The sequence below is a fragment of the Bos indicus genome, chromosome 10 (assembly GCF_029378745.1).
Source record: "Bos indicus isolate NIAB-ARS_2022 breed Sahiwal x Tharparkar chromosome 10, NIAB-ARS_B.indTharparkar_mat_pri_1.0, whole genome shotgun sequence".
Lineage (NCBI taxonomy): Eukaryota > Metazoa > Chordata > Mammalia > Artiodactyla > Bovidae > Bos > Bos indicus.
Genome location: NC_091769.1, coordinates 12,464,488 through 12,486,801, shown reverse-complemented (window position 1 = coordinate 12,486,801; position 22,314 = coordinate 12,464,488). Strand labels below are relative to the sequence as shown.

The 22,314-nt window shown below is 41.5% G+C and overlaps 2 protein-coding genes across 5 annotated transcripts in view; one reads left to right on the top strand and one right to left on the bottom strand.

Annotated features, from left to right (window-relative positions):
• The window catches only part of INTS14 (integrator complex subunit 14), a 45,587-nt gene that overhangs the window by 20,061 nt on the left and 3,212 nt on the right, over window positions 1–22,314 (top strand). For 2 of the 4 annotated variants that reach the window (XM_019968133.2, XM_019968132.2), the window contains exons 10-12: window positions 8,975–9,093; window positions 11,090–11,155; window positions 13,205–16,091. In XM_019968133.2, coding sequence (XP_019823692.2) covers window positions 8,975–9,093; window positions 11,090–11,155; window positions 13,205–13,456 — 437 coding nt within the window. In that variant the 3' untranslated portion in view covers window positions 13,457–16,091. Of the gene's footprint in view, window positions 1–8,974; window positions 9,094–11,089; window positions 11,156–13,204; window positions 16,092–18,687; window positions 20,563–22,314 lie in introns of those variants that run through there. The other 2 variants (XM_019968135.2, XM_019968134.2) reach the window with 2 other exon arrangements.
• Window positions 14,924–22,314, bottom strand: part of HACD3 (3-hydroxyacyl-CoA dehydratase 3) — a 30,038-nt gene continuing 22,647 nt past the window's right edge. The window contains exons 9-11 of the mRNA XM_019968136.2: window positions 20,454–20,560; window positions 19,751–19,882; window positions 14,924–16,626 (exon numbers count right to left, since the gene is read on the bottom strand). Coding sequence (XP_019823695.2) covers window positions 16,550–16,626; window positions 19,751–19,882; window positions 20,454–20,560 — 316 coding nt within the window. The 3' untranslated portion in view covers window positions 14,924–16,549. The remainder of the gene's footprint in view (window positions 16,627–19,750; window positions 19,883–20,453; window positions 20,561–22,314) is intronic.

Here is a 22,314-nt window from a genome sequence, read left to right as displayed (position 1 = left end):
AGACTTTATTCTACAGATACAGGGGAGCCGCTGAAGGAGAGTAATATGATCAGATCCTTCTGGCTATGATGAGAACAGTGGAGATACCAGTTAGGTGATTATGTATTCTAAGTACTGGTAACTTCTGCAGTTGTGCAGTGTGGCTGATATCCAAGTGAGAGATAATAAATTTTGCATTTAGAAAGAAAACTCTGTGGAGTATGGATTTGAAAAGGTATGGGCATCTTGCTGTTAGAAGTCCCCGGTGACAGTCCTGGAGATGTCAAGATGAGACGCAGAACAAGGCCATTGGCTGGGAACAGAGAGGATGTGATCCATGCAAAGGTATTTTGAAGGTGGAAAGAGCAGTTTTTAGATAAAAGAATAAAGGAAACAGAAGAGTTGAGAATGATCCCAGGTTTCTGACGGGCTGCAGGGTCAAAGGTGGTACTAATAATTGAAACAGAATAGTAGATTTGGGAAGAACTTCTCTTGTGCACGCTTATGCCTGTGAGATTTAGGTGAAGGTACCTATAGACAATTCCTGTAAGAATCTGGAGTTCAGGAGAGAGGACAGAGTTGAAAGTACAATTTTTAGTTACAAACATTGCCGGGGTCCAGCCCTGGTGGATCCAGGGAAATTCGAAGGGGAGACGGCTTCAGCGAACTGGATACAATAGCTTTAATTAAATATTAATTAGAAATATAAAGAGTAATAGAATGGGGATAGCTCAGTAGGAAAATTCAGTGGAGAAAAGAGGCTGAATAACTTGGTTTACGTGGAAAGCTAATAGAATTCCAGGGCAAGGAATTTATGTCACCTACGTAGGCCGCAGGCGTCCTCCCGTTCTCCCGAAGGAGAGGAGACACTAAGGCCTTCCCGGTCAGATCTTAGAAGCCCAGGCATGATTAGTAGGCTTGACGAGCCTCCACGTTCCAGATGGGGATTCAGCCAGAAGGTGAGAGAAAGAACGACATGAGGAGACCAGTCTTTCAAGGAACTGATCCCATTTTTTATTTTTCCAGGGTCTGTTTTTATACACTGAGATGTTATACAAAAGTCATGCGGGGTCAGCAGTCCTGACTTTTATTGAAGTCAGGTGCTTCATACAAATGTATACAGAGGTCTTAGGGGCGTTACATCATCTTCTGACCAGGGGGCCTGCTGACAATTTATGACCCTCTCCTTGTGACAGTGGTCAGTCAACCAGAACACTTATTTCTCCAGAGGTGATTATTCTTAAAACAGACGCTACCTTCCAAAGGTACCAGATAAAGTTACATTCCTATAGGGTGAGGGTGTAGTGGGTTTTAATTAAGGAAAGAATTTACTTAGCCTAAGGTCTAACGTGATTAATATCAAAGGTTAATACTTATTTCTTCTATATATTCATTAATGTGTATAAGGGCAGGGGATGTGGAGACTTAGCAGCAAACATTGGCTCAACAAATGAAAAACCCTTCACCAATACAATTTCTAATCAGCCCACTATACTATACTAATAGTTTTCTAACTTCTCTAAAGAACCTGTTTTTAGAAGGTTTAAAGCATCTCGTGCTTCTCACGGTTGGGAGGCTGTGAACAATCACATGTGGCCGGACAAGCCTGTCAGGCAGGCTAGAGAACCTTCAGAGGAGTTTGTAAGTTGGAATACTCCTATCACGCCCAGGAATTATTATTAACTGGAGCTCTAAGTTAACTCCTTCTCCGAAAGAGGTGGTGGGGGACAGCCCCCCGTAAAGTCAGAGGTGTAGGTGAGAGCACAAAGTAGTAAAGTAGGCAGACTCTGGTTTTGGGGGTAGATGCTCAAGAATTTCCAGGGGGACTCCTGAGGCTCGATCCCGCCTTTGCGTATGTTGAGCTTCCTTCCTCACGACCTTTGCCACGGGCGGAGTTCCTCACTCTGGCTCCCAGCAAAACATATTGGTGATCTTTAAAATGGAGAGATGAGGGAGATTGCTAGGGCAATAGTTTACAAATTTGAGTTTTGGTATACAAAAGTAAACCTGGAGAACTTGTTTTAAAATTCTGTTTCCTGGTCCCCACTTACAGAGATTCTGATTCAGTAGGTCTGGATTCAAAATCAAGAATTTGCAGTTTTAATATTACCTAATTGATTACAATCTAGGTCAATAACCACACTTTAAGAAGCCCTAGCCTCAGGAAAGTATATACCTCAGGGGAAAAGGACCAGACCCCTAGAAAGGACCGACTACTAGAGGCAGTGGAAATGGCACCAGTAAAGGAAAATGAGAAGGAAGAGGCAGAGAAGAGAAAAAGTACAAGAAAAAGGAAGTCACAGAAGCCAAGAGAATAAAGAGATTCAAGAAGGAAGTAGAGTGTCTCATGAGCACATGTAAGTCAGGCCTGCAGTGTCTTACACACATGTGCATGCATGTCCATTCAGGTTCAAAGGATACCTTTTGCCATCGAAGCCTAGAGATTTTGATGGAATATCGGCCCTAGAAGCTAGGCCAAGGGTCAGCAAACTTTTCCAGCAAAGGGCCATATATAATAAATATTTTACATTTTATAGGTAATTATGGTTTTTGTCCGGGGAAGGCGATGGCACCCCACTCCAGTACTCCTGCCTGGCAAATCCCATGGACGGAGGAGCCTGGTAGGCTGCAGTCCATGGGGTCGCTAAGAGTTGGACACGACTGAGCGACTTCCCTTTCACTTTTCACTTTCATGCATTAGAGAAGGAAATGGCAACCCACTCCAGTGTTCTTGCCTGGAGAATCCCAGGGACGGGGGAGCCTGGTGGGCTGCCATCTATGGGGTCACACAGTCGGACACAACTGAAGTGACTTAGCAGCAGCAGCAGCAGCATGGTTTTTGTCACAGCTACTAAACTCTGACATCATAGCACAATACATAAACCATTTAAAATATAAAAAACCATTCTTAACTCAGAAACACACAGCCAACCATAGTGTGCCAACTCTTGAGCTAGATTCCAGGGGCTGGGATTTTAAAGGTCACACAGGAACAGGAGACAAGACTGAACTGAAATCTCCCGAGTAAAGCATGGAGTGTGGAAGTTCTACCCTCTCGGTGAGAGGACGACAAAAAAAATTCTATTCATTGTTTCTACCTACTTTTTACATATAAAGAAACCTAAACGTCTCCTGTGAGATGTGGAAGCCCAAGTCCTGCACCATGTGGCTCAACCCTGCCCGTTCCCTAACCAACAGTGTAAACCCTGGAGCTGAAGCAGCGAAACCCGTGGTGCGTCCTCCAGAAGCTAATGTAATGGCTCTGTGGAAACTCCTCTACAACCCAGGGGGAAAGTGAAAGTGAAAGTCACTCAATTGTGTCCAACTCTTTGTGACCCCATGAACTATACAGTCCATGGAATTCTCCAGGCCAGGATACTGAAGTGGGTAGCCTTTCTCTTCTCCAGGGGATCTTCCCACCCCAGGGATCAAACCCAGGTCTCCTGCATTGCAGGTGGATTCTTTACCAGCTGAGCCACAAGGGAAGCCCTACTGCAGAAAAAACAGTCCTCCCTGGAGATGTGTTTGATTTGAAAAAAAAAAAGTTGTAAAATCATATGAAGGTCTTTGATTTGAAGGAAGAACGATAGGAGGATTAGCGCCTTGAGGAGTTAATCTAAAAGATGTAGAATGAGTATTTTAAATGATTAAATAGTTTTAGGGAAGAATAGAAACCAAGAAGAAAGAAGAGGACACTGTGAATCAAGAGTCATTTGATCTTGACAGATAAGAGATTCTTGGTGGCTTTGTAAGAATCAGTTTTGGCAAATGATTAGCCAGGAGACAGGCTGAGGAATGAATTAAGAGTTTGACCACAAGAGGACAGAAAGAGGACAGTAATTGGAAGAGAACCTGGGTGTGTGTGTGTGTGTGTGTGTAAAGGGATTCCTCACCCCCTTTATTCACTCTGCAGCATTCCTACATTCATTCTGACCTTTGATTCTCAGGGCTTTTGCATTGTACTGGGATTCTTTACCTTTCACTTAGATCAGTTCAGTTCAGTTCAGTTGCTCAGTCATGTCCAACTCTTTGCGACCCCAAGCCTGGCAGCACACCAGGCTTCCCTGTCCATCACCAACTCCCGGAGTTCACCCAAACCCATGTCCATTGAGTCAGTGATGCCATCCAACCATCTCATCCTCTGTCGTCCCCTTCTCCTCCCACCTGCAATCTTTCCCAGCATCAGGGTCTTTTCCAATAAGTCAGTTCTTCACATCAGGTGGCCAAAATACTGGAGCTTTAGCTTCAGCATCAGTCCTTCCAATGAATATTCAGGACTGATTTTCTTTAGGATGGACTGGTTGGATCTCCTTGCAGTCCAAGGGACTCTCAAGAGTCTTCTCCAACACCACAGTTCAAAGGCATCAATTCTTCTGCACTCAGCTTTCTTTATAGTCCAACTCTCACATCCGTACATGAACAACTATAGCTTTGACTAGATGGACCTTTGTTGGCAAAGTAATGTCTCTGCTTTTTAATATGCTGTCCTTATGTTGGTCATAGCTTTTCTTCCAAGGAGCAAGCGTCTTTTAATTTCATGGCTGCAAGTCACCATCTGCAGTGATTTTGGAGCCCAAAAAAGTAACATCTGTCACTGTTTCCATTGTTTCCCCATCTGTTTGCCACGAAGTGATGGGACTGAATGCCATGATCTTCGTTTTTTGAATGTTGAGTTTTAAGCCAACTTTTTCTCTCTTCTCTTTCACATTCATCAAGAGGCTCTGTAGTTCCTCTTCGCTTTCTTGGATAAGGGTGGTATCATCTGCATATCTGAGGTTATTGATATTTCTCCCAGTGATCTTGATTCCAGCTTGTGCTTCATCCAGCCTGGCATCTCACATGATGTACTCTGCATATAAGTTAAATAAGCAGGGTGACAATATACAGCCTTGACATACTCCTTTCGGAATTTGGAACCAGTTTGTTGTTCTACCTCTGGTTCTAACTGTTGCTTCTTGACCTGCATACAGATTTCTCAGAAAGCAGATCACTTAGATCAGAGGTCAGCTAACAATGGCCTGCAGGCCAAATTAACCCACTGCTTGTTTTGTAAATATAGTTTTATTGTTAAGTTTTATTACAGAATCTCTCCCATTCGTTTACATACCTATGGCTGTCCTGCTTCAGTGGCAAAATTGAGCAGTTACAACAGAGACCATATAATCCCCAAAGCCTAAAATACTTACATCTGATACTTAACCTAAACTATTGTGATCGTTTTTACCACAGCGCCTGTCCATAATCTAAGGTAGTAGTGTTCATATTCCTTTCTGATCCGGCTGCCAGCCTAGCAATGCGTGGCTCATTGTGCATATTCTTAAATCAGATGGAACTGCTTTTTTCTCAGCCCTATATTCATGGTTTGTTTTTTTTTTCTCTCCCTCTGTTCTTTTCAATGAGGGTAGTAAGAACTAACATCTATTGAATTTAACTTTGTGCCAGGCACTGTGCTAGACAAAATGAAATGGGTCATCTCATTTAACTCTCACAACAGTCCTAGGAGATTGGGATTGTCATGGTAACAAGTAGTAAAAGTGAAAGTGAAGTTGCTCAGTCGTGTCTGACTCTTTGCGACCCTGGACTGTAGCCTACCAGGCTCTTCCCTCCATGGGATTTTCCAGGCAAGAGTACTGGAGTGGGTTGCCATTTCTTTCTCCAGGGGATCTTCCCAACCCAGGGATTGAACCCAGGTCTCCCGCATTGCAGGCATACGCTTTAACCTCTGAGCCACCAGTAACAATAAAACCTGTCTTAGCTAGTTGGTGAGAGAAGTTTCTAAGGAAATGAGTACCTGACACACAGTAGGCGCATTTGAATGGTAGAGCTTGCTATTTTAATTATGATTTTTTAATTAAAGGGAAGCTTGCAAAATACTACTATTTATACCTACCCCCTTCTACTCCTAATTCTGTTCTTACAGATAACCATTCTCAAATTTTAATTTTTTCTTCTGATATTTTACTTACATTTCTAAATAATTTACATATATAGCTATTTCTTGACTGTTATTTTAATGCCATTTTTTTACTTTTCAAGGAAAACTGCTTAGCTCTTCTCTTACTACTGCCATCCTTGCCCACCTGTTCACCCAAGAAGCACATTTTTCCCTTGCTCAACCGTTGCAGTGTGGTTATGGTGTTCTTGACCGTTCAGCCAGTTTTTGGTCCTTGCTGAGCAAAGTCAGTGCTACTCGCTGCTAAGCCACGTGCTGCACAGTGCGATGTTTCCTTTGTTTTGCAACTCTTTGTGTCCTACCCCAGATACTACTGTTGTTTTTAATTAGATATTTCTTTTTTCTAGCAGGTAAGCTAAATGTATTCTGACTGACTGTAATTAACAGGAGAGCTCTGTAGGGAAGACACCGACATTCCTCTTAGAATCCAGGAAAGAGCCTGGCAGCCAGGCTGGGGGGAAGCCAGCAACAGATGAGTGCAGCCATCACTCTGGGCCCTCATGGCCTTCCCCTGCCTTTTCTTCCCCCTTGTTTTTCTTTGCTCTTTTCCACGTACCTATCACCAATTCCTGCCTAAGCAAAAGACATCCTTTACGTATTTTGTTGTCACTTTCTTTTTTTCCTGAGAGTCATCTTCCTTCCTTTTGTTTCATGAATGGACTGGTTATTCTCTAGGCACATTGCATAGCTGTCATCCCACGTCTTCCCTTCACATCTCTCCCGTGACTCTCCTGGTTGATGAATCCTCCTGAGAAAAGGGCACATGGGAAGTAAGCATTTGAAGTCTCATATTTGTGGAAATGTCCGTATTTCATCCCTTACACTCTACGGATGGTATGGTTGAATATTGAGTTCTAGGTCAGGAATCATTTTCCCTTAGAGTATTGAAGCATCATTCTGTTGTCTCTTCTGGCTTCCAGTGTTGCTCCTGAGAGTCTAGTGCCATGCTGACCGTCCGAGCTTTGACCCTGGTCTCTGTTTCTCTGTGCACCTTGAGGCTCTTCTAGTGTCCCTAGCGTTCTAGATGTTCCGAATCACATTCCTTGGTTTCGGTCTCTTCATCATTGTGCTGGACTCAATGCTTCCATCTCGCAATTCAAGTCCTGGAAGCACGAATATGTCTTTGGTTTCCTCCGTGTATTCTTTGTTCTCCTTTTCTAGATGTGTTTATAGTATTTGTGTGCATGTGTGTAATTTTCTTATCCTACCCATATTTTTCAGTTTTGAAATTTTTTGTTCTACCTTCTGTAAGATATCTTCAATTTTATCTTGCAACCAATATTTAAAAAAATTTTCCATTATCATATTTATTATTTCTAAGATTTCCTGTTCTTTTTTCATTAATGTCTACTAAGCCAGTTTCCACATAGAGGCTCCAAGCAATTAGAGACAATATAAGGTAGGCTGTAATAAGATGCCGAAATGTTGGGTACTAACACTGAGTGCTGTAGGATAAACGGGACTAGACAAATCGTCTACCAGAAAACACTGGGACAACTCCATGGAGAATGTAGGATAGGATCCGGACCTGGAATTTAAGTACATTTGGGTAGGTGAGGAATAGCAGTGTTGAATGGGGGAAGAAGTATTGCCTTTGAAACCAGGCCCAGCTGTCCCTGTGAAATCTGAGCCTCAATTTTCTCATGTTTAATGAGACTAATAATATCTACCCTCTTGAGTTGCTAAAAGGAGATAAGTTGTATATGTTAAGTATTTTGCACACAGTTGTAATTTAATAAATACCCTTCATAAATACTCATATTCTTCATTGAGGCCAGAAAAAAATATCTTCTCTAGCCATACTTCCTAGCATGGTGCTTCCTACATAGTGAGGTCTTAATATAGACGACGAATGAGTACGTGAGGGAGGGAATAAATAAATGAGGAAAAGAGAGCATTGCAGACAGGGGAAGAACGGAAACAGTGGCCAAAAAGTTGGAAATAAGCATGTTGCCTGGGAAATGACAGTTGGGATCTTGGCCTGACTTAGAAAGGCTTATGGAGTGACAAGTCTTCATGGAAACATCTGGAAAGCTGAACCAATAAATTTTTGGAGGGGGTAGGAGGAGAGGGCAGTGACAGAGGTAGAATGGGGCCAGTACAAGGCACCCAAATTAATGACCAGATTGGGGTTAGAGCACCTCTGGGTCAGTTAGAGAAGCTGAGCTAATTCCAGTTTTCAACAGAAACGTGGGCAAGGGATTTAAGCTCCCCAGTCTTGTTGGGAAAATGATTCCTGCTCTGTCTACCCTGAAAGATGACACGGATAAAATGAGCCAAGAGGTAATAAGTATGCTTTGTAAGTTTGTGACAAAATATCATTGACTCAGGAAGCAGGTGGAAAAATAGAAATCTTTGTTTATCCACGTGGCTATAAACTCAACATGGCTTTATGTCTGTGGAAGCAGTAAACCAGTAACCCGTAAGATGGGTATGTTTCACCAAGAAGGTATTTCTTCCCTGCTCTTTTCCTTAAATTGGCTATATGTAATTTCACTTTTAAATTTTCTCAATGTCTCTACCTATGCTGTCTGATCCAGTAGCCACTCACCACAGGAGGCTATTCAAATTTAATTAAATAAAATCCAGTTCCTCTGCTACACTAGCCAGGTGTCAAGGGTTCAGTGGTCTCATGGGGTGTGGCTACCTTTCCTTATCACAGAAAGTTCTGTTGGAGAGTGCTGGGCTAGACTATGTAGAATTGCAGTATGTAGGTATACATATATTTTTATATACACTTTAGTATTATTTTATGTATTTTTATCCTCTTATGACCTTAATTTATAAAGCAGATAAGTAAAACTTGTATATTTAAAGACAGTAAGCTGTTTTTCACTTGCCTGGGCCTCAGTTGATTGTTCAGTGTCCAACGTTAGTGCTGAGAACAGGTTCCCCAACCTGACGGAAGTTAATGGATTTTCTTAATTAGGGAGGTAATAGGATATAGGAGATCGAATGATTCAAAGAGCTTCTAACCTAATTGGAAATGTGCTTGACTGTGTTTTGCCAGATGTCATTTCAAGCTTGTTTTTTTCTTTTAAGATGCTAAAGAAAACCCTTATGGTGAGGATGATAATAAGAGCCCGTTCCCCCTGCAGCCCAAAAACAAGCGCAGTTATGCCCAGAATGTGACGGTGTGGATCAAACCCAGTGGCCTGCAGGTAATATTACCATCCACGCTGCTCTCCACTGGGGACAGGAGGAGGGGTTCCTGCAGGCAGGAGGACATTTGATTTGATTTTCTTTTCCTCTGATACTTCGTAATTCATTTACTTCTTATATTTGTCATTATTTCCAAAAAGGATTTGAGGTGGCCTACAGTAAAACACGTACGTAGCAGAATCATTTTTTACAAAATTTGGAGCAATATAAGACCTAGAGGAAGAAGAAAGACGGTGTTCCAGGAAGCCAAGGCAGAATGATAATTGTGTTTGAGCAATTTGGCTCTTGAGCTTCCTGCTACCAAGGTCAAAAAAAAACATGTTGGTTATATGGTTCTCCTTGTCTGATAAAAGGAAGCATGTCAGTTCTTCTAGAGAGACACATTTTTTCCAGCATTAAATTTTAATGTAAAAGTTTTGACATGGTGAGTCATTGAATAATATTATAGGTGTTATCTTTAGTACCAGTTTTGAGGAAGACATAAAAACCTTCATGTGATTATTTCTCCCATCGGCACAATGTAAGTCAAAGCATTACCATGTAATACCACAGAAACGCTTTATGGAAGACTCCTATGAAATTATCCTATTATCAAGGTGTGCTGCCTTTAGTCAAGGGGCTCAGTGACTTTCTCCTCCCATTGGCAAAGTCATTCATACCTATTTTTAAAAATCAGTTTTTGAACTTTTTTTCTCACTTGAATGCCTTTTCTTTTTTCCTTTGTTTCTCCCATGAGTCCAGTCCAAGCCAAATGAGAAGAGGCAGTCAGGCCACCTGACCACAGAAGTAACCTCTATTGACGCATAGTCTCTTCTAGCCCCCTTTTCAGGGAGACTAGACAGACACATCCTGCCCTGACTAAGGGGCCTCTTCCCTTTGTTGGAAATTAAAGTTCTCCCTCTTTCTTGCCATCGCTGACCCCAGCACTTCCCTGTCTGAAGGAGAGCTGAATTTTTCTAAAACTGTTTTTTAAATTTTGTTTTGGTCTGGATGTGTTGTTTTATTATGGTGAGGTGCACATAACAGAAGTTACCATTTCAGACATTTTAAAGCATTCAATTCAGTGACATTAATATAATCACAGTGTTACATGACCATCACCACTGTCTAGTTCAAAAACATGTTCATCACCCCAAAAGGAAATCCTTTACCCGCTAAACAAGTCACTCTTGCCCCAGCTCTAGGCAACCACTTACCTGCTTTCTATCGTCTGTAAGGATTTGTCTGTTCTGGATATTTCATGTAAACTGCATCATATATGTGCCTTTTTGTGTTTGACTTCTCTTAGCGTAATGTTTTCAACAGTCATTCATGTTGTAGCATGTATCAGTCCTTCATTCCTTTTGATGGCTGAGTAATAATAGTCCATTGAATAAATAATGGTCCAATGTATAAAGTCCATATTTGTCCATTCATTCAGTTGATGAACTTTTGGATTATTTCTACCTTTTGGCTATTGTGAATAATGCTGCTATGATCATTTGCCAAGTTTTTTTCTTTTGTTGCTGTGTTGTTTTAAGAGTTTTATAAGTAAGTTTTATGGTAAGAGTTTTATAGTTTTAGCTCTTAACATTTAGGCCTCTGATCCATTTTGAGTCAATTTTGTGGGTATGGTATGAAGTAAGGGTCCAACCTCATTCTTTTGCAGGTGGCTATCCAGTTATCCAGGCACCATTTGTTAAAGAGACTTCTTCCCCCCATTGAATGGTCTTGGCATCCTTGTCTAAAAGCCTCTGGCCATAGATGTATGGGTTTACTGGGGGTGTTTTTGTGAGACAAGTTCATTTTTTTCGCCATGGGCTTTAGTATCATCAAGCCTTTTGAAGGAGAGAGATGATTTCCTAATGCTGAACAGTAACATTAACTTAGAAGGGAGCCTCATCTTTACACTATAACTCTTCTCATTTTCATTTTTTTCCATTTAAAGGTGTCCTTTTGTATTCTTTCCCTTTTTACCACAGAATTCTAACATTGAATTCGTTTTACCCTCTATAGACTGATGTACAGAAGATTTTAAGAAATGCAAGGAAACTACCTGAAAAAACACAGACATTCTATAAGGTGAGACTACGGAATTATGGTAGTTGAAGGTGGGCTCCATGTTGCGTGCCAGAAATAAACTGCTTCACAGTAGTGTAAACACTGAACATGGACAGGAATTAGAAATACTTGTTTGTGCCTCCAATTTTTCATCAGTAAAGTCAGTAGAAGCGATAGGTCTGTACCTGCCCTAAACTCCAGGAGTCAGGAGTGTCTAAGTGGCTGGTTCTGTGTGGTGGGCCCTCTGGCAGGTCTTCTCTGTCTTGGTGCTGCTGCGAATGGCTGAGGGAAGGAGCTGAAAGGACCTGGGAGTCATAGCCCTTAACGCTCCTCCCTGTTCCCAAATGGGTATCCGATCTAACTCCAGGCAACCAGTGGACGTTTTTCCAGGACGTGTCTGCTCAGAACATTCATACTTTGCCAGAGGAGCTGCTTCTGGTAATGACTTCTAAAATGGCCCACTTACGAGACTTCCCTGGCGGGCCAGTGGTTCAGACTCCATGCTTCCCATGCCGCGGGCACAGGCTCAATTTGTGGTTGGAGAAATAGGATTTCACCTGCCATGTGGTGCAGCCAAAAGATAGTGAGTGTTTTAAAAAATATATACATTTATAAATTGCAAAAGAATGGCCCTCCAGAATCATATCTCACTAATGCAGAACCATTGGTGGAGTCAAGCTTCAAGAGATGGGGTGGGGGTTGGGGGTGGCATTTAAGTTCACTCTTGCTTCTCCTGTCCTTCTGATATTTGGCTTAAATTAAATTAAGTGGCAGTGTGAGGTATGCAGTATTGTCAGTTGTGTCCTAGCTTGCTAATCTTAAAATATCGTGCACACAGTCAACCCCAGGGTAGCTAGCATCTCTTCCAGAGAACATAGGTGCTTTGGGTGTTATCTCATTACCTTTATGTCTTCAACCCTAATTATGTAGCGAGCTGGTGAAATCAGGCAAGAGTTCAACCAGAGAGTGGTTCAGCCCACCATGCCTCCCCCTAACCGAAGCCCTTAATCCATATTGGCCCTAGATGACCACCCCGTGATTGCAGCCCCTGCCTGCCTGCAGAGCTGTCTATTCGTCTATACTTTGGCCTTCTTCTGAACTTTTCATCTGTAAACAGATGATCGTAGAAAGGTGATCAGAAAGTCTGTTTCTTTCTTCTGGTTTTATATAACCTACATAACAGAGTGGGAAGGGGCCTCTACCAGATGGCTGTGTCTACCCCTCCAGTGGGCACAGCAGAGGTGAGCCTCGTTTTGTAAATGAGGCCACTGACACCCAGAGAGGCTGCACAACTTGCCCAGATCACACTGCTAAGTGATGGATGGGGCATTTCATGTTTCTCTGCTTCCATCCAGTATTTGACTTCTCTTTTTGAGGCAGTCTTTGGGGTCTGACTTCCTGACTCCTCCAGACATACTCATTGTCATTCAGTCTAAGGCTCCAGCCAGAGAGGCACCAAAGGGTTAAGAGCCCTCTGAGGTTTGGGCAAGCCTTTTCCATACCTGAGTAACAGAGATGAAGTATCCTCAGAGTTATGAGTTGTTGTTTAATCGCCAAGTCGTGTCCAACTCTTTGTGACCCCATGGACTATAGCCCGACAGGCTCCTCTGTCCATGGGATTATTCTCCAGGCAAGAGTACTGAGCAGGTTGCCATTGCCTTCTCCAGGGAATCTTCCTGACCCAGAGATCTAACCCACATCTCCTGCATTGGTAGGCAGATTCTTTACCACTGTGCCACCAGGAAGCCCAGAGTTACGAGTACTGTACATGAAATGATGTACGCAAAGCACCTCACCATGTTTGGCCTAAGTGGTCATGAACTGTGGTGAGGATAACCTCAGTTTCAGAAGCCTGTTGTCCTTTGCCTGCTGACCACCTGTAGAGGAACTACTTCCCAGGCATGTCTTCACACCCTCTTATTATGGGTGTCACTGTACAAATATTTGTTCTGATACAAAAACACTCATTTAAGTTTGGGGGTCAAGGGGAATATATGTCACACTGAGCACTTAGGAAGTTTGTGATGAGGAGAATGCATTTTAGGAACACTGGTGTTTTGTTTGTTTCAGGAGCTGAACCGTTTACGAAAGGCTGCCTTGGCCTTTGGTTTCCTGGACCTGCTCAAAGGGGTGGCAGACATGCTAGAAAGGGAGTGCACGCTGCTGCCCGACACGGCTCACCCCGACGCTGCGTTCCAGCTGACCCACGCTGCCCAGCAGCTCAAGCTGGCCAGTACTGGCACTTCTGAGTACGCTGGGTATGACCACAACATCACACCTCTGCAGACAGACTTCTCTGGGAGCAGCGCAGAGAGAATATGACGCTGACTTTGGAAGCCTTCCTTCTTTTTTTCAAGTGAGAATGATTTCGGGTAAAACCTTTTCAGTCTGTTCACCTCTGCAGCGGCTGCCCGAAGACCTTCCGAGACTGCCTGAGACACACTCCTCACAGGTTTGACTCTGCTATTCCGAGAAGGTTCTGCAGGGTGGGCAGCTGCTTTCTGGAGCTCAGAGTCTTTTAAATCCCAAAGACAGCTGTTGCTCCCACAACGAGAACATCTCCTGAAACGCTTGAAAGACTGACAAGTGTAGAGCCCTCTCCACCATCCTCAGGAAACCCAACAGCTTGGGTTCTGTTTCTGAAAGACCTCTCCATTCTTTTCCTCTCCCAACCATAGGGACATTTTCAAGTACCTGTGGTTGGGAGAGGAGACTTGTTAAACACAATCCCGACATCCCTAAGTTTCAGAATTTCCTTAAAACTTGGGCAAAAAAGTCAGTGGCAACCCTTAGGGTGCTTTTGGTATATCTTGAGATACAAACTTAAACAGCAACCATAAATGTATGATCCTCATTTATTCAAATTTTTTAATGAAAATAAAATATTTGGTTTTCTATAAAATGGTTTCACTGGGAAACCAGTAGGTCTTTGCCTTGGGTCTCTCCTACAACATAAATATAATTTCAGCTTCCTAAGTGGCATAGATTCTTGAAGGTTCCTTGGATTCCATATTGACTTCCTTATTTCTGACACTGGTTAGGCCTCACTGCCTAAGCCAGGTTCTGACATCACTGTAGTCAGTTATGGTTCTAGTCCATCAGCTAGCTTCATGACCTTGGGCAAGTCATTAAACTTCCCTGGGATTTATTTACATCAGTAGTGCTTTTCAGATTGCTCTGTAAACATCCTAAGGAATTATTCCCATAGGCTTCAGCCCAGGCAACCATATTGTTTTAAACTTTTCATTTTGTATTGAGGTATAGCCAATTAAAAATGTTGTGATAGTGTTAGGTGAACAGCACAAGGACTCAGCCATACATATTCGTGTATCCATTCTCCACCAAGCTCCCCTGCCATCCAGGCCAAGCAACCATGTTTTACTTATTAATAACATGCTGAACTGCTATAGAGGCATACCTCAGAGATTTCGAAGGTTCACCTCCAGGCCACCATGATAAAGCAGGTATTGTAATAAGGTGAACCACACAAATTTCTTGGTTTCCCAGTATATAAAAATGTTATAGTTTATACTATAGTCTGTTAAGTGTGCAATAGCATTATGTCTAAGATAAAATGTACATACCTTGAGTAAAAACTAGTTTATTGGTTAAAAAAGGAAAAGCCAAACATCCTCTGACAACACAGGGATCTTCAATTTCTGAAAAATGCAAGTATCTGTGAAGTGTAATAAATCAAAGTATGCCTATATAATATTTTGTCTAAATGAAAGGATTTATCACTAATAATTTTGAAACCATTAGACTAAATGATCTTTAAACACAAGTTACTAGGATTTTGATTGTAAATGTTTTAATAGAAATACACAATCTTTAGCTTTTTTAGACAGCAGTGAGGTTTTTAACAATCACTAAGAATACAAGATTCTTTACAGCATAATCTACTGTAAAGCTGATCTGCCCAATTACACATAGAAAGTCAGTTGAGAAGACACCAGAAATTAATACAAACAAATGCTGACAGAAGTTGCAGACATGCAAGATATCCTTCAATGCAGTGAACTTGACGTCTGGTTAGTATAGGCCTATACTAACCAGATGTCTTTAGGTCAAACCAAGTTTCTATCTTGGGCTCAGAGAAATGGCATAATCCAAGTCCCCCTTCCCCCAGGAATAGTGGGAATGGCAGAACAGAAAGAGCTATCATACCTTAAATTCTTATAGACAAACATTACTTATTTTACTTGGTTTACTTGGAATGTACTAGGGAAAACTAATGTTTTTGATGGTGGCCATATCTTAAAAGATTTTTCTCAGTTCCTCTGTTGGTGAACTTCCTGTAAGGAATCTTCGTTAAGGCTCAGATGGTGGTTCTTCAGCCAGAGTTCTCACTCTGTTTTCACTGGCCTGCTGCAAACAGGTGAAACAGCAGCAAAATAAAAACCTGGTGTTTTTGAGGCATGTTCAAAAACAGACAGTCTCACCAGCTGACTCTGACAGGTACACAAGCACATGAACTCGGTCAGTGCAGGGGAAGGAAGGCTGAGTGTCTTTATGTCTGTGCACAGCCTAAGACAGTTCTGTAGCTACTTTTAGTGTGGTCTACTCTGAGGTTTCCAGCGTGCCACAAGCTGCATTGCCAGACTACCTTTTTGATCCCTATAGTGCCGTCTGGGTTTGGAACTCGTTTACAGTCTGTTTCCTAACTAAGGTTTCCAGCTTTCATGTTGAAAACAGCTGTGATTTAGCTACAAACGAAGTAAGTGATCATGGTGTTCCAAGGTTCTGACTGGTTTCTCTCAAATCACCCTGTGGCTCTCCAGTGCCTATGCAGGTTAAGATGTCGCTAGAGAGACCAAAAGTTTCACAGGTAATATGTGTCCTCCAGCCCTACCTGGACTCAGAAATGTTTTTATCAGTAACTGAGTCAAACTTAATTTTCAAAAAAAAAAAAAAATCAATGCCAACCCACTTAACAAGTAGCCCCTTGGGTACAGAATATATTAGGTCTTTTTCTGAGTCACTTTTGGAGCCTCCTATACAGCTACATAGTCTTTTTGGTTTTTTTTCCCCACAAGCAATAGCTGCAAAGAACACATCTCAGCTATACACACGGCCAGTAGCTGGTAGCCTCAGGGCACTGAAGAAATATCTGGGGCCTGTGAAACAGACTGACTAGAGATGGAGTGGGTGGGGGTATGGCTGAGTCTTTTGCTGTCACTAACAGAATACACAAGAATGAACCTGTCATCGGGTATCAGGAACCCATGTCATGCGAGGACTACACTAAGGTAATACAGTAAATTCAGGAATGTTACTGGGAAAAAAAGAAGATAGCTCCACTGAGAATTGAATCATTTAACTTTAAAAAAACTTTTACATCAGTACAAGAAGGTAAAACTGTAAGAACTATAGATTAGGCTCAAACTGGCAAAAAGTCATCTAAATCTCTTCCGTTTAGTGGATCTTTTTCTTTTTTTGTCCAAAGCGCCGCCTGCGCTGTTTATAAAGATAGCGGAAATTTACGTATAACCCTGGAAAAGAAAAGAGGCCAATTAGAATCTTTGTCTCTGTTTATAAGCAGAAGTTCTTGGGGTAGAACAGTCCCTAGCTGTCTGTTTTTCATATCCCACAGCCCTGTGCTTCCTGCAGTTCCTCAAGAAGCACAACCTAGAACACATATTAACAATGCACTAGAGACATTCAGTTTTCCCCCAGTGGGTTTTACAATTTAATTTTCTCTCATGCTTCATTATGAAAATTTTCAAATATACAAATTAAATCATTGTACAGTGAACACCTAAATTTAAACTTTAACTGTTTATTACACTTACTTTATCACATACCCATTCCCATCTCATTTTTTATGTATTTCAATGTAAGTTGAAGACATCAGTACACTTCACCCCTAAAAAATTCATTAATTAGAATTCAATACTCTTTTTCCTTTCTTTTAAGGTAGGATTTACACAAACTGAAATATACAAATTTGAAACAGAAAGAGAACCTAATTTTTAATTCAAGGCTAGGCAATAATATATATTAAGCAATAGCCTAAAAGGTATGAGACACTTTTCTAGGAAACAAAATTCAGTGAACTAGAAAACAAAGGATTTCAGAGCCAGAAAAAAATTTCAATCCCACGTGATCACTGAGGAGCTCTATAGCGAAACCTCACTTCCATTTTTTCCATTGTACAATAGAGTTAAAAACACTTATTTTATAGACTTACTGTGAGAGAAGGAACGTTTGATCTGTACACAAATATAATTGTTATACTGCTCCTAAATTATGCAGATTTAGGGTATCATTCTCAAGAACAACTACACACTCATTGTAGGCAAGCTAAATATGAGTATAGAACCTTGTAAGTTAGAATATGCAACACAAGGAAAAGCCACTAGGGTTGCTGCTGCTGCTGCTGCTAAGTTGCTTCAGTCGTGTCCGACTCTGTGCGAGCCCATAGATGGCAGCCCACCAGGCTCCGCCATCCCTGGGATTCTCCAGGCAAGAACACTGGAGTGGGTTGCCATTTCCTTCTCCAATGTATGAAAGTGAAAAGTGAAAGTGAAGTCTCTTAGTCGTGTCCGACTCTAGCAACCCCATGGACTGCAGCCTACCAGGCTCCTCCATCCATGGGATTTTCTAGGCAAGAGTACTGGAGTGGGGTGCCATTGCCTTCTCCGCCACTAGGGTTAGTGAACATTAATATTCATTTTTTAGTAAAATATTTTAAGGGTCTTTCCAGTACTTATTCCTACTCTCAGTAGGTCCATTGGTTGCAGCTTAATTACAGCAGTACTAGACTTATGCAGGAATAGAAGTAAAAAGCTCTTTTAATGAGTGCATTTTCCAAATTGATGCTTGCTCTCTTCAAGCACCAAAGACTGTAACATTTTTGGTTTGAAACCTTTCTGAAATGGGTAATATCCTTTATGAAATGGAAAAGAAGACATGGAACAAAAGGTAACCTTTGTTATGAGGGTACTCATAATGTGTCTCGTTTAACTGTGCTTCTGCCATGCGCTGATTCCCTGAAGGGCTCCAAAAGGATGTAGTTCTCTTCTCCCCCACTTCTAAATGGCCAAAATCAGGAATCCCCTCGTGGTCCAGTGGTTAGGACTCTGAGCTTTCGCTGCCAAGGGCCCAGGTTCAGTCTCTGGTCGGGGTACTAAGATCCCAAAAATGCATGGCACAACCAAATAAGTAAGATCACTGGGCTTTCCAACTTCTTGGGTTCACTTTTTGTGGTCTCCCTCTCGGTATGGGGAAGCCAGCCTCCGAGCTGGTCCCCAGTAATCCCTACTTCCTGGTATCCCATACCCTTGTGTAGTCCCCTCCCACACTGTACAAGGTTGATCTGTGTAACAGAGAACACAGTAAAAGTAACAGTAAATCTGAGTTTAGGTTATAAAAAGGGTGGACGTGACAGAAGTGCTAATTATCACTACAATGGCAATCTTATTACACCTGATGTATCAAATCAGTGTTATATACCTTAAAGTTACACAATGTTTTATGTCAAATATATTTCAATAATACATAAATTTTTTAAAGGGAAAAAAAAGGGAGTTTGACTTCTGGCTTTCTTCCAGATCACTTGCTTTGGCGAGAAGCCATGTTATGAGCATCCACATGGAGTACTGTGGCGGGACACCGAAGCCTTCCTGCCCACAGCTACACAAGCGAGCTTGCAGTAGATCCTCCAGCCCCGGTCAAGTCTGCAGAAACTATAGCCCCAACTGAGCCAACAGCTTGACTGAAACCTCGTGAGGGTCCCCGAGCCAGGCCCACTCAGCTTGCCTGCTTCCTGACCAGGAAAACATGCCCGATAATAATTGTATGTTGTCTTAAGCTGCTACATTTTGGGCTAATTTGTTACACAGAAAAAGATAACTAGTACACTATCTGTGTCACATCCTTCTGTTGCCAGGAGACCAAATAGCCATACTTAAGGCCACCTCATGACTTTTGTGAAATACAACAGGGAGAAATACATATAAATTATATTAAAATGTGTCAGAACTTTATCCAAAGTAAACAGTCCTCCTAATTAGGCTTTTATCTTTCAAACTTGCAATAATTTAGGTTTACTTCTCTATCCCTTCTTTTAGTTCTTAGGAGGTCCCTAGTTTTTATGAATTAAGACAAGAATTTATGATTTTATATAGAAGTTGATAAGCAAGCAAGGTTTTACATGAGGAATAGGGGGCTTTCCTATTGTCAGGTAGAAGGCTTTCTGACGTCTTGCGGGTCCTTGAACGGAGGCCTTTATTGCCTTCTTCCTTGCTGCCAGCTGTATTACCACCTCTGTAACAATTCCTCTGGATAAGGAATCTGCTACTGAAATCAGCAAAAGTAAAATGAGCTTTTTATTCAGTTTTAAAAGCGCTTCTTACATTATTTTAAACATGAAATATGGGAAAGTCTGAATGACCAAGAGCATTTCAAGAAAAGAACTCATCCAATCAAGATGTGAGAAGAAATATTTCTACGTGGCATATTCTCCAGTGGGTCTGTTCTGCAATGTAATTTGTTCTTAAACTTATTTCCACTCTTTTGAAAGCAAGAATATTAATAAGGATTTCTAAAACTTTGAATCATTTAACTACCTTCTAAGAAGCAACAGAAAGAATCTATTATGGAGCCAATACTTACCTAAAAATAGTAATATAAGATAAATCTGAAGAAAAAAGGAAAATCTAACTTTGATTTTCACTGGATATGGCAATGTGAAGCTGAATCTTCCTGTTTCATTAAATACTGGAATGGACTGAATCACTGAGACAGCTGAAAGCAGAAACAGTAACTTTTTAGAAGCAAATGAAATACAATTAAATTTACTGATAGAACCTTCTAACTCCTCCAAGTTTCAGTTCTAGGTTTGTTGAAAATGCTTCCTCCTCCCTTTGTACAATAGGCTCACGCCTCTTCTTTTTTCCCCACTAGCTTTCCTAGGAAATAAGCCTTCAAGCTGACAGCAAAGGTAAATAAGGAACAGTCATTTGATAGCACTGAGCTTCCTATTCTATAAAATGGAGAGAAAAGTGCCTATCTGATTCACTCATTAGGTGTTTGTCATAATAAAATGAAGTCATCAATATGAACTTGCTTTGGAAGATTAAAACTACCATATAAATAGGAAGCATGCATGACCACCAGCTTCCAAACCTTAACAAAATGAACTAACTACTTCCTTGGAACAGTCTGGACAGCAGTAGTATTGTGGAAGGAAACCACTAGAAAGAAATTCTTGTAAAAGTTCAACACCCATGTATCAGACTAAAGCTAGCAGAGGGAGGAAGAGAGGTCTGGCTACTCAGTGGAGGTAAGATATAAGTCCTAGAGTTCTTTAAAGTACCTTCTGCCAAACATCCCATAGGATATAGGGGAATCCACACAGTGTAACGAAGCCATGTGAGCACCTTCCAATCCATGTCAATGCAGGAGAGCATGTAGAAGGGGTACCTATTGGAAATAAGGCATTCACATGTTAAAAACCACTGAATGCAACTCTAGAACATCATTGAAGAGTAATTTCACAATCAGTCACACATGGCTTCTTTTTAGCAGAATTAATGAACTCCCATCGTGCTCTTCGTCCAATCTTCAAAGGATATGAAAGTGAAAGTGAAGTCATTCAGTCGTGTCTGACTCTTTGCGACCCCATGGACGGTAGCCTACCAGGCAGGCTCCACCATCCATGGGATTTTCCAGGCAAGAATACTGGAGTGGGCTGCCATTTCCTTATCCAAAAGGATATGAATTCTCGATAATGGCAAAGTAAGTTTAGGTCTGAAAGGAATCCTCTATGAAAAAGTTCTGTACATGGAACAGATCCTCAGAAGCATTTTGGCTTTATTCCTGGTTCTGATCTATGTCCCATGTAGGTTAGGACAGATACTTTGACACTTTATCTCTGCCTAAATGAACATTTACCAAAATTAAAGTATAAAAAAAGACCTCTAATCTATAATCAGGCATACTCTACTTAAAAAGAGCTAACATAAATTTGTTTCTCCCAAACAGTAAAAGTTACTATTAAGAACCTATAATCTCTTTCACTTTTGTGTTAAGTAGACTAGAGGGTATACAGGATGCCATGGGGTACAGACTACAGTTAAGACATAATCTAGGGCTGCTAATGTCTTTTCTCCCTCTTAACTGTCAACTTTCCCAAAATATCACCAAACCTAGAACTGAAGAGTCAGTTTGCAAAACCAATGCTCCACTTGGCTGAAAAGGGAAGAAGTATGGAATATGTATGGTCTGGTACAGAACACATCTACTTTAATCAGATTTTTTTTTAAGAAAAGGATAATTTCTGGATTTCCCTGGTGGTCCAGTGATAAAGAATTCACCTGCCAATGCGGGGGACACGGGTTCAATCCCTGGTCTGGGAAGAGTCTACATGCCTCGGGGCAAGTAAAGCCTATGCGCCACATCGGCTGAGCCTGCGGTTTAGAGACAACACACAACTAGCGAGTAGCCCCCACTCGCCACAAATAGAGAAAGCTCGCACACAACAGTGAAGACCCGGCACAGCCAAACACAAAGTTATTTTTTTAAGAGATTTCTTCTACTGACAATCAAAAATTGAAGAATCAAATAAGAGATCAATTCAAACTTCAGTAATCTTATAGCCAAAGATTTATTCTATCATCCCTTCTCGAAGGCTGGTCTTCAGTACTTCATCCAGCCTGGGATGCTTCTTCAGTCACATGTTTCTTCATCCTTTTCAAGAATTTTTCCATGTGAATGAGTCCTTTCTTTCCAATAAGACAGCAAGATCCTAAAGGGTAAGATAGGCCTTTGGTTTCTCTGGATCTCTCCTTCTCCTCCCCAGTGTCCAGGCTGGTATTATGATCCACTGAGTGCTTTAAAAAAAAAAGCCTCAGACTTCCTGGCAGTCCAACTCTGTGTTTCCACTGCAGGGGACATGGGTCTGATCCCTGGTCAGGGAACTAAGATCCCGCATGGCGTGAGGCCAAAACATAAAATTTTTTAAAAATAAATAGGCTTGTCTGAAAGTAGTGCATTATCTCAATTGATTGTTCACAGTTATAGATCGAACTCCTCATCCTACTCTTTCCCCCGTCTCACTACTGCACTTGACTAGTCTTTTATGAAAGCAGCCTAGATGTCCATCGGCAGATGAACGGATAAGGAAGTTGTGGTGCATATGCACAATGGACTATTACTCAGCTATAAAAAAGGAACAC